This window comes from Somniosus microcephalus, chromosome 19, assembly GCF_052327205.1.
Source record: "Somniosus microcephalus isolate GS21.2 chromosome 19, FLI_Smic_1.0, whole genome shotgun sequence".
NCBI lineage: Eukaryota > Metazoa > Chordata > Chondrichthyes > Squaliformes > Somniosidae > Somniosus > Somniosus microcephalus.
The window spans coordinates 29,403,923-29,416,220 of record NC_141005.1 but is presented as its reverse complement, the minus strand read 5'-3'; the positions used below and the strand labels follow the sequence as shown (position 1 = coordinate 29,416,220).

The 12,298-nt window shown below is 44.3% G+C and overlaps 1 protein-coding gene across 5 annotated transcripts in view; it reads right to left on the bottom strand.

The window, feature by feature from the left end:
* ttc28 (tetratricopeptide repeat domain 28) overlaps positions 1-12,298 on the bottom strand; it is an 859,201-nt gene that overhangs the window by 78,056 nt on the left and 768,847 nt on the right. For all 5 annotated transcript variants that reach the window (XM_085961472.1, XM_085961475.1, XM_085961474.1 and 2 more), the window contains 2 exons: positions 4,096-4,275; positions 2,311-3,031 (listed from right to left, as the gene is read on the bottom strand). In XM_085961472.1, coding sequence (XP_085817598.1) covers positions 2,311-3,031; positions 4,096-4,275 — 901 coding nt within the window. The remainder of the gene's footprint in view (positions 1-2,310; positions 3,032-4,095; positions 4,276-12,298) is intronic.

The window sequence follows — 12,298 nt, the reverse complement described above, 5'->3', positions numbered from 1 at the left end:
CGACCCCATATCCTCCAAGACCACCTACTTCCATCTCCGTAACATCGCCCATCTCCGCCCCTGCCTTAGCTCATCTGCTGCTGAAACCCGAATCAGGCCTTTATTATCTCTGGATTCTACTCTTCCAATGCTCTCCTGCCTTGCACCCTTCATAAATTTGAGCTCATTCAAAACTCTGCTGTCCATAACCTAACTCGCGCCAAGTCCCGCTCACCCATCATGACCGACATTGGCTGTTGGTCCGGCAAAGAATCGATTTTTTTAAATTCTCATCCTTGTCTTCAAATTGCCTCCATGGCCTCACCACTCCCTTTCTCTGTAACTTCCTTCAACCCAACAACCCTCTGAGATCTCTGCGCTCCTGCAATTCTGGCATCTTGCGCATCCCCAATTTTAATCGCTCCACCATTGGCGGCCGTGCCTTCAGCTGCCTGGGCCCTAAGCTCTGGAATTCCCTCCCTAAACCTCCATGCCTCGCTCTCCTCTTTTAAGACGCTCCTTAAAACCTTCACCGGTCCTAATATCTCCTTATGTGGCTCAGTGTCAAATTCTATTTGATAATACTCCTGTGAAGCACCTTGGGATGTTTTACTAAGTTAAAGGCGCTATATAAATATAAACAAGTTGTTGTTGTTATGTTCTCTATATAACATGTGTTGACTGTAATCTCTTTATAATATATAATGATTGCAATGACTGCATAGCATACAGTGTCTAATCACTGAATAAGTGACTGTAATCTCTATAATATACTGTAGCTACAATTTTAAGTTCAGTGGAAATCAAGTTTCTGTGATCCTTTGTGCTAGTTTATAAAACAGTGCTGGACGCCGGCCCCGCCCCCAGATCAAATTAACCACCAATGCGAGTTTCCGCTAATTGCGCCCATTTGCGGGCCTTCGAGGAGGCTCTTAAAATTATACTTTACTTTAGGCGCAAGGACACTAATAGATACATTTTAAAAGCTTTTAATGTTTTTTTAATTTACTAAGAAACTGACTACTGTACATCCATATAACTAGCAAATGGTTCTGTTTATTTAAAATTGGGTTACAAACAGGTGGTGGCCTAGACACTCTGAAAATAAACCCATTTTCAGCCCTATTAATAAAGCTGCACCAGGTTACCACTCTTAAAATATATCAAGAATATTTTTCAATGCAAAAATTTGTTTTTTTTAATTACGTTCTCAAACGCTGCGCGATTGCACTGGTTCACGGCAGATTTTACATTCAGTGATTTTGCAAATGAGTTTAGAGCAGAAACCTGAGGAAAAAAAACTTCAAAACGAGCACAATTTGCGCCCAGATCACCGAGTACACCCAAGGCGGAAACTCTTGGCTTGTGTGGTTATTCTCATGTCTTTGTTGCACAAATAGTTTTTTTGTTAGCGATTCCAATGGGGGGAGTTTTGTCTTCGGCAGTAACCTGAAACGGATTCATGGCGAACAGCAGCCCGTTCTACACCACTGAAGTGAGAATCGGGCGTGGTGTAAAACTGCTGCTGTTTCACGCTACTGGTGTAAATGAATCTCACCCCCATTCTTTTCTAAGGTACTTTCTGCCCTCCCCTTACCTCCTTACAGTATGCACCATTAGTGACGGAGATGGTCAATTCAGCGGGTTGGTTTCATGTCCCTTTTCTCCATAGTTAATTAATTTGATTTTCCTGCAACAAAATGTCCTGACGTGTATTACGGCCTATTTCCCCTGTTCAGTGGAATCTCGATTACCTGTCATAGTGGAGGGAACATTCGCCCCCACCCTCAGGCAGGTAATAGAAACGGACGGATAATCAAGGTTCCACTGAGACAAGGAGCACACTAATCAACTGTTCAGGAGGAGCAGTGAAGCCTCATTTACATTGCTCTCCTTACTTACTGGTGCTTTTCAATCTCAGGAAAAGATTTGAAAGGGAATAGTGTGTAAGGAGAGCCATACATAAGAGGCTCCTCCAGTTCACTAACAACTTATCACGCTCCTCCTTTCTCTCACTGCTCCCTGCAGCAGAGTCCACTAGATCCCTGACTCCCTGCAAGAAAAGTGAGAACGTGGGCAATGGGAGCGTGGATAATTGGGGTTCCATTGTATCTATTTATTTTTACTGTTCACCTCATCTCTTGTTTTCATTCAGCGAACTCAACAACAACAACTTGCATTTATACCGCGCCTTTAATATAATCTTCTAAAACTTGGATATGGAGCTAGTCTCTTTGACTATCCCACTCCCAGAGCGTAGCAATGTTCAAAAGCTGCATGCTGGTTGTTTTTTCAGTTTTAGGTTGTACAGCCTGATGGATTTGAACGAACCTGCCCAGTTTGAAGGATGTGCAAACTGCTTGCTGCTCTGGACAATCTTCATGGCTTCTCCAAGCGCTGCACTGGATTTCATTCCATTGAGCAGGGAGGAGTAGAAGGTGTGCACAAACATCTTGGAGGCGGCCACGGGCACTGGCCAAAGGGAAACCAAAACACAGTGTGCCCCAGCAGCTAGGAAAGCCCGCGTCAGGCCAATAATACCATCCGCTGTTACTTTGTTGTTAGACTCCTGGTAGGAGCCAAGGACTATTAGCTTGACAGGGAGATGCAAATCCAGGATGTCAGCTGCTGTCAATAAGAACTCTTGCAGGGGAGGGCTGTCAGTTATGCTCTCCACGTCACTCGCGTCATCTTGCATCCTCAGCGACTCTGGAATCGTGTAGCTGTTTCCCAAAGAACTCTTTCCACTAATGGTGCTTCCCTCATTGTTTGGTGTGAGGACCAAGGCAGCAAGTTTCCAGGAGATGTGGGTTGCAAAATGGATGCACTCTACCTGACTGAGCATGCTCATCACTCTTTCCTTGGTAGCCGCACTGCTAACCAGGGGCTGGCAGCCCAGAAGCTCTGAAACCATGTAGGCCTCCTCCTCAGCAGAAGGCATGGGTCCCCAGAGCCACCGGTCCATTACTGCTGATGGGAGTTTGGGATTACCTATCACAGCTGCCATTGAGGTAGACGAGCTGCACACAGATGTGCTCTTCCGAAGATGGGACTGCACAAAACAAGATACAAATGTATATAATTAGCTTAAATGTTTCATGCAGTAAGTAGAAAAAATCCCCAACATTTAAAGCTATGTTCAGGAAGAGTAGTGGAGGCTCATTTTTATTCCTCTCCTTACATACTGGTTCTTTTCAATCTATGTGCTCTGCTTTATGCATCTTCTGCAGCCAAGAGGGGCTGGGCCATCATCAATGCCGCTTTAGTGCAGACAATAGGAATTGTACAAGAGAGTGATCGAGGGTGTATATTCTTATTATTTTACATGAAGACAGTAAACCTACCAGGGTTGGGTAGGAATCACGAAGATAAGGTAAGGTTCATTGAGTGACAGAGAAAAAGGGATAGAGGAAACCTGGTAAAAGCCCTACTGGGAGGCAAAGAGGAGGTTGGGCAAGGTTGATTAGAGGGAGAAGTAAGAGTTGACTGTCCAGTCCTGTGGGATTGTACAGAATTCCAGGGTCAAGGCAGTTCTGGAAGGTGAGGAATCGTCAGTCCCTGGAGCATGACACAGAAGTCCGGGCATGGTCAGTCCAGGGGATGATCTCATTACCCAATGTTTACAGTACAAGGCTGGTGAATCCTGCGAGGTTGGGACAGAACTCCAGGTAGTGACAGTCCTTTGTCGGGGTACATGAGGTACAATCAGCCTCAGTTCTCGGGTACAGAAGTCCAGGCAGTGTCACTGGGGTGGTGCGAGACATGGTACAGGAATACAGGCAGGAGCTGTTGAGGAGGATGTAGTGCAGGTTGGGGAAATTAGCAGGAGGGTCAAAGTGCGAGAATGAGGATTCAAGAAGATGGGCAGGAAAGAAGGGAAGAGAATGCCTGGGTCAGCAGTGAAGTCCTGCGTCATCACTAGGTTGAAGATGATGGAGGCTTGGGAGAGATATATGGAAATTGGAACTTCTGGCAAGCATGCAGTGGCATGAAACTTATACATAAATAGCTGCTTTAAAACACATTTCACTACCCAATGTTTACAGAACAAGCTTTATTGAAACCCCTAGCATGTTGAAGGAGAAGCACAGTGAAAGGGGCTTGCTGAGTTCCTACCTTGGGACTTGCTTGAAGGGCCCGGATTGAGGGAACAGCGATGATACTGAAACGTTCATAGAGATACTCATTAGAGGAGCTTCCTTTCAGTAGAGCAAAGGGAATGAGGTACAGCTCCCCTTCCAGGACTAGCACGAGCTGACGGTGTCGGCCAACGGGTCCACTGGAATGCATTAATCCCTAAGGAATCAATAAAAAAAAAAGATTATTTACATATAATGATAAAATGGCCCTTTTCTTTGGCGAAACGCCTGCTTTGACTGTCAGTGTTGAAATCAGACACTCACAGTACCTCCTAGTCGAATTGATCCTGTCCACCCTCCTATCAGGTGGAGCTGTCTGCCAACAGCGCAGCCAAGGATTGGCATAACTCACCCACCCCAGGGAGATTAAACACAGAGTGCGCGAGAGAGCTGGGACTAAACATCATGACCATCGTTGTTGTTGAGCTACTTAATCTCAGCAGCTACAAGCACCATTGTAGCTTCATAGTTACTTCATAGAATCTTCATTGAATCTTAAGGAAAAACACAAAATGCTAATACCGTCTGATATTGTTGAGTGGACTCCTTTATAAGATTGAACAAATCAAAGGGGGGGGGAGTGGAGAACAATAAGTAGAGGTCCAGAGTACACGTGTGCTCACCACTTTCACAAAGTACTTGGGTTTAATTGACCTGCTGTAAATTTCCAGCATGTTCCATCTTTTTTCAGATTTGCCGTGTCCATATCGTTTCTTTTTATCTCTATACATCTCATTATTTTACAGACTGTCTTGCTGTAGAAGCACTCAAATAATTAAAGGGTAAGAGGATAGATGAGCGCTTGGACAAGCTCGAACACAATCCACAAGAGAGGGATCTGAATTTTTCTAAGCTTAATTTGTCTGGTTAGCTGGTCACTGTGCAGCCATAAATTTAGGCTAATTGTGCCAGTTTGACATGTTTACAGCCACGATTATTACACGCAGCCATTATACTGTATTAACACCTTGCGAGAATGGAAGAATGCAAAAAGAATTACACCAGATGCTTGTTTGCATACGATTTTCTTCATGATGTGCAAAAACCATGTATTTATTTTTGTTGGTAATCTATCGTAATGACTGGAAAACACAAGCACAATATTACTGCCACAATAAAAAGGCAAATAGTTGCCTTATTTTCCACCGCCGCCCCCCCCCCCCCCCCGCCGCCAAGAAAGATTCTGAATCCACCCACGCATCATATTGGTGTGCTCATTACAGGCTGCGACACAGGGTCAGCAGCACTGACAAATACGTGCCCTGGGAGCCCAGCTTCTTGGACGAGTCTTCTCTGTTTTGACATATTGTTTACAAGTACCAACAATTATTCTGGAGGGCTTCTCTCTGCCAACCGCCCACAGATGCCAGACTCATATGTTGCGCTGCTAAATTTACCATCGCTGGGCAGTCTCAGTTCCCTTTGCAGGCATGGAGGTGACAAGCAGCAGCACCTCACCGGAGGGCATGCTGTCTTCCAGAAACCAGCTTGTATAATTTCAGTCTACTTTCTGCGCCAGCAGCAACAGCCATCAGCAACATAATGGTGTTTAATCCCTAAAACACACTGACATGTGCCTGGTAGATTTCCATGCGCATTAGATGTCCCCGGAGTTCCAATGATACTTTAATGCTTATAACCCATAAATAAAATGATACGGGCAATTTCCATTTGCATGCAGCTTTGAACTACGTGACTTCATCACACTGAGATAGATACTCTGCTGCATTCAATAACCATTACAGAATTAAATAAACAACATTATCGTCTTTCCCACGGCTATTATACTTAACTATCCTCAAATATTGAGGAAGCAGCAATTGGTTTAGTTCCTCTTAATCTTTTCTTTCCTTACAAAATAATGCAGAAAAATGGACTGTAGAGTCGATTACATGGGTATGCAGGGTTCTGAGTTGGTTTATAGGTTGGCACATGTATTCGCAATCTCCATGAGCACACATCAAACTCAGAAATAACAAGGGGCCTCCAGTACATCTGCAATCAACTCTGATCATAAGTTAATTCTTTATGTTTTATAGATTTTTTTAAAAATTGTCATTTAATTCCTGCCCTCACAGGCACCAGCACAGATACACACATTATGGGAGAAGATAATAATGATGTTGAGGAGAAAGCACTGAGTGAGGCACTGGTGGTGAAGGGGTAGCAGTGATGGAGACTTTTGAAGACCCATCTGGTAATGATGGAGTTCTAGCATGCTGAACAGCTTTGCTGAGGTGCACAGACCTCAAGTGGGCCTGCTTTCAATTGGAGGTTATTAAAACAAAGGTCTTGTGTTGAACAATTACTTGCCTAGAGTATCAGTTTGGCTCAGTTGGTACCACTCTTGCCTCTGAGTCAAAAGGTTGTGGGTTCAAGCCCCACTCCAGAGCCTTGAGCACAAAATCTAGGCCGACACTCCAGTGCAGTGCTGAGGGAGCGCAGCAATGTTGGAGGTGCCATCTTTCGGATGAGATGTTAACCCGAGGCCCCATCTGCGCTCTTACATGCATGTAAAAGATGCATTTGAAGAAGAGCAGTGGAGTTCGCCCTGGTGTCCTGGCTAATAGTTATTCCTCAACTAACATCACTAAAACAGATTGTCTGGTCATTTATCTCACTGCTGTTTGTGGGAGCTTGCTGCACGCAAATAGGCTGCCCTATTTCCTACACCAACAGTGCCTACATTTCAAAAGTACTTAATGGGCTGCAAAGCACTTTGGGACATCCTGAGATCCTGAAAGGCACCATATAAATGCAAGTTCTTTCTTTTATTGTCAGATGTGCTGTCTTTCAGATGAGACTTTAAGACAAGGCCTCATCTATGTGTTCAGGTGGGTGCAAAAGATGCTACAGCACTATTCAAAGAACTATTCAGGGAGCGGTCCTGACCAAATTTCCTCCCGAAACCAAACTTACCATAAACAGATGAAATGGTCATTCTTCTCACTGTTTGAGGGACCTGGTACACACAAATTGGTGAATGTGTATGCCTACAAAATAATTTAAGGGCTGTGGAGCACTTTGAGATATGCTGAGGATGTGAGGGGCACTACAAGAAACTCTTTTTTGTCCGGCATCGACGGGACCAGCGTGGTGCCAGTTGATCAAAAAGTCCGGATTACAGAGAGGTATACTTACCAAGGTACGAGAGCCCCATACACGGCACTTGTGCAGGACTCCCGGTTACACGGCCACAGATCCAGGAGACCCTGTTGCACAGCCACAGGTGCAGGAGCCCCGGTTACACGTCACTTGTGCAGGAGTCCCGGTTACACGGCCACAGATCCAGGAGACCCTGTTGCACAGCCACAGGTGCAGGAGCCCCGGTTACACGGCCACTAATATATAGTAAAACTTACCTGAACCTACTCCTGAATTTTGCCGGTTAAGAGAGTTTCCTGTAGATAAATCTTTACCTCCGTACACAACACATTGAAAGGTGGCACTGTTAGACTGGACCAATAACTGTCTGTACTGAACTCTGTCATTCAGCACATAACACCGGTGGCATCTGCAGTGGAGATCTCAAGTTGCACAACTATGGGCACAGTGAAAGCATCTGTTATGAATGCTCCTATTGCTTTTGTGGAGGGTTTTGGATCCAAAATGTAAGATGCAGTTATGACTGTTGATCATGATGAAGGGATCGCAAGACCTTATAATTCACTGTTCTATGCTCATACAAATCAGTGAATATTCCTGCATGCATACAGTAGTACAGCTGCAGCTAGTTGGTAGCCTCTGAGTCAGAAGGTTGAGAGTTCAAGTCCCACTGCAGAGACTTGAGCACAAAAATCTGGGCTGAAACTCCAGTACATTGCTGAGGGCATGCTGCCGTGTCAGAGGTGCCGTCTTTTGGATGCGACATTAAACCAAGGCCCCACCTGCTCCCTCAGGGGGACGTAAAAGATCCTATGGCACTGTTTCGAAGAAGAGCAGAGCCAATATTTATCCCTCAATCAACCGCACTAAACAGATTATCTGGTCATTATCACATTACTGTGTGCAAATTGCCTGCTGCGTTTCCTACATTGCAACAGTGGCTACACTTCAAAAAGTACTTATACAAAAAGAAAATACTGCAGATGCTGGAAATCTGAAATAAAAACAGAAAATGCTGGAGATACTCAGCAGGTCAGGCAGCCTCTGTGAAGGGAGAAACAAGAGTTAACGTTTCAGGTCGATGAACTGAAACGTTAACTCTGTTTCTCTCTTCACAGATGCTGCCTGACTTGCTGAGTATCTCCAGCATTTTCTGTTTTTACTTCAAAAAGTACTTCATCGGCTGTAACACGCTTTGGGACGTCCGGTGGTCGTGCACGATGCTATATAAATGCAGGTCTTTCTTTCTCTCTTTCTCTTACTCATGACAGCAGCAGGTCTGGAGAATGACATAAGAACCAGTAGGTGCCACTTCTGAAGCAACAATCCCACAGTGACTTCATCAAAGGAAACTCCCAGCACTAAAGTGCATTAGTTAGTTCCTGATACTGGTAGTGGACTTACTGTATTCCTCTGCCGCTCATTAGTTGGCTGTGCAGCCCTCCATAAGTACTTTGCTCATCTAGAGGACCACTTAGCAGTTTTTATGACCTCCAGCGTACCTATTGCCAATGTTCCTTTAAGCTGCGCTAAGAGTTTAGAAGAATGAGAGGGGATCTCATTGAAACTTATAAAATTCTAACAGGGCTAGACAGACGAGATGCAGGAAGGATTTTCCCGATGGCGGGGGAGTCCAGAACCAGGGGTCACAGTCTAAGGATAAGGGGTAAGCCATTTAGAACTGAGATGAGGAGGAATTTCTTCACCCAGAGAGTGGTGAACCTGTGGAATTCTCTGCCACACAGGGCAGTTGAGGCCAATTCATTAAATATATTCAAGAAGGAGGTGGGTATATTTCTTGAGGCTAAAGGGATCAAGGGGTATGGGGAGAAAGCAGGGACAGGGTACTGAATTTGGATGTTTAGCCATGATTTCATTAAATGGCGGAGCAGGCGCGAGGGGCCGAATGGCCTACTCCTGCTCCTATCTTCTATGTTTCTATGCTCTGGACCTCCTGCACAGCCAGCTCAGCGGCTTTTCAATGGGAAAAACCACGCATGCACAGTATTTTGAAGGGGCTGCGCACCCAAAAATAAATTAAAGGGAACATTGCACGGTGGCATAGTGGTTAGCACTGTTGCCTCACAGCGCCAGGGGCCCGGGTTTGAATCCGGCCTCGGGTGACTGTCTGTGTGGAGTTTGCACATTCTCCCCGTGTTTGCGTGGGTTTCCTCCGGGTGCTCCGGTTTCCTCCCACAGTCCAAAGATGTGCGGGTTAGGTTGATTGGCTATGATAAATTGACCCTTAGTGTTAGGGGGATTAAATACGGGGATAGGGTGGGATGTGTGTTGGTGTAGGGGTTACGGGGATCGGGTGGGATATGTGTCGGTGCAGGCTCGATGGACCGAAATGGCCTCTATCTGCACTGTGGGGTTTCTGTGATTTCTGTGATCTGTGATTGCCTACCACCACTTAGCAACCCTGCACAGCCATTTCAAATAGGCCTTCTTTTCATCCAGAACTCCAGAATGGGGGAAACTGCAGGCAGAACGACATGCCCACAAATTAATCTACAAGTGAAGGCCTGCCTGCTTAAGGTGGATACCTCTACTGTCCCTTGTCCTGCCCTCTGGAAAATATGTCTTGACATTTTAGGATACTGGCCATCCAAATTCCACTTGGAAATCAGGTGACGAAAATCTGAACTCAAATTTAACAAAAGGGTGAAGGTTTCTAGGCATCACAACAGAAATGAAGAGTTTACAGGAGTGCGCAGCCTCAGAGCAAGGGTGTAGCATTCATTGGAAGAGGAGGAAAGGAGTAGTCCAAGAGAGCATGGAGTATGCACAACTTGCAGAAGCTACTACCCCAGGCAGTGGCATTATGAGAACAGAGTCAAATACCTGGGCATAAAGAGCACAGACTTCCCCGGGAGGCTGTGATTCACTGTGACTGTCCCATCTAGTCATGATAAACTGTACCATGTTCAGTGCACCATTTGGGCAAACAGAAATTACTGGCGAGCAGCTTGGACTGAGACCGGCGAAACACACTCAACCAAGGTAAGTTGGTTTGAGAACGAGGCAACCGTACGACTGGAGCCAAAAAGTCATCCAAGCAAGGCAAGTGGACTCGAGAGGCATCTCAAACTTGCCATCTTCCTGTTGCCATTTCAAGCACTGAATTTCTTGAGCTAATGGACTTCCTCACACATTCAAAATTCTTTCTAATTCTTCATCTACTTGACCTTGCGATTAGTTGACTTTTGGCACACGTTAAAAAAAAAATTCTGATATATCAAAGCCACAGAAACATTTAAACTCTATGAAACATTTCAGTAATTTGGGGGAAAAAATCCTTCTCCCCATCCACCATGCCCCTAAAGACAGACAGCTGGTGATCAATTGTCTTCATTTTTCTCCACTTTAATCAGTTCTTGATATGCCTGGTGTCCTTGTTCGGCATTTGTCCTCATTTGAATATTCCTGCAGATGTCTCAATCACCAGTAAATTAGAAGGCAGGCAAGGCACTTGCCTGTCCTCTTAATATCAGCGACAGGCATCTTCCTATTTTTAATACAACCAGACTCATTTGCATTGGAAGTAAGCCATGTCCTATATTCAAACAACTCAATCTGTTTGTATTAATTATAAAGGCAAATTTAAAACCAATATGCTCGACTGACTCAAATTAGTGCATCATTTTGTTAATCGCTCTCATATAAGATGCAGCTTTCCTTGTCTCCTCAAGGAAGAGTAATTTAACTTGCAAATTTCTCACTTGAAAATAAAAGTTAATTCTATCATGGCCCCTCATGCATGATATTGCTCAAGCTTGGTTGCATCTCTTCAGGTGACGCCTGGGACTCATCTGTTTTCATTTACTAATAGCACAGCTGGAGATGACACTTTTGAGATTAAGGATCCACAAAGCACAGAAATGTATCACTCAGTGATTATATATATTTATTATTGGGCTTTATAAAAAAGTGTTATTATTTTCCACAAACTAAAATACAGTTGGAAAACTGCGAGTTGAATTTCACTGACACTCCGAGGAATACAACCTAATTTTTCGTCATCATTATCAAGAATAATATCTTACAGTCTACCCTGCTTAAGTGTACCTCACTTAAAAATACACTTAACTTAAACACATAAACTTCCAAAGCCTTAATCATTTCGCCATCATTTTCCGTCAAATCCAAATCAGTTGAGTGTACAAAGCAGAGATGACGTTAAACACTTAAACAACTCGAGCCATCCATTACGTTGATACACTCCATCATGTGTTGGCTCATAGATTCTGGGGTTACTGAAGACTGGGAGGCTGCTTCTGTCTTTTAACGAGTCCACGCAGTGAAGCTGCTTACCAACAAACTCACAAACCAGTTCCTGTCAGCCTCATGAGTAGCAATAAACAGAGAATAAAATATTGTTGGGAGTGTGTTACAAGGAAATATTACACTCCGGGGGTTTACTGAAGTAGAGCTCGAGTGGTTTATCATTAACTGAACTGATCACGTCATGGCTGTGAAAACATTTCAAACCCTGTTTTGTCTGTATTTTGTCAATTATTTTATCGCTTTCTTTTTTGTCTGTAGTTCTCTCCGCACCGCACCGCACCACCTCATCCACATACTGCAGACCTGCTCCCAGCTCTCACCAATTTTGCATTATAACTCCAAGTGTGGGAACATTTGTCTCGTGATATTTTCTCCAGCCCAGTGAGGAAAGTGCCCATTCACTGTCCACTGTCCCGCATAAAAAGCCCAGCTGAGACTGGGAAGTCACCAGCCAGGGAATGGTGTACTTAAATCCACACTGAACCACTCAGCACTATAGTGATTTGAATGGAAATGAAAATTGGGAGGTTTCTATAAAGGTTGGCCGAAAACTGCAACACAGATTTACACCTGGGCAAGTTGAAAATCTACCCTATCAAACTGTAGCTCCAACACAATACGCCAATGTACCACCCACATGATGTTTACTTTTACAACATATAATTTGTTACAATTGGCATATTAGGTCCTTCTTGAATTTTAAGGTCAGGGTTCATATTCTCCATTACAATTGTTAAATGCCATAATTATCGTTCAGGAATTTTCTGTAAGGCTTCATGTCATGTGTA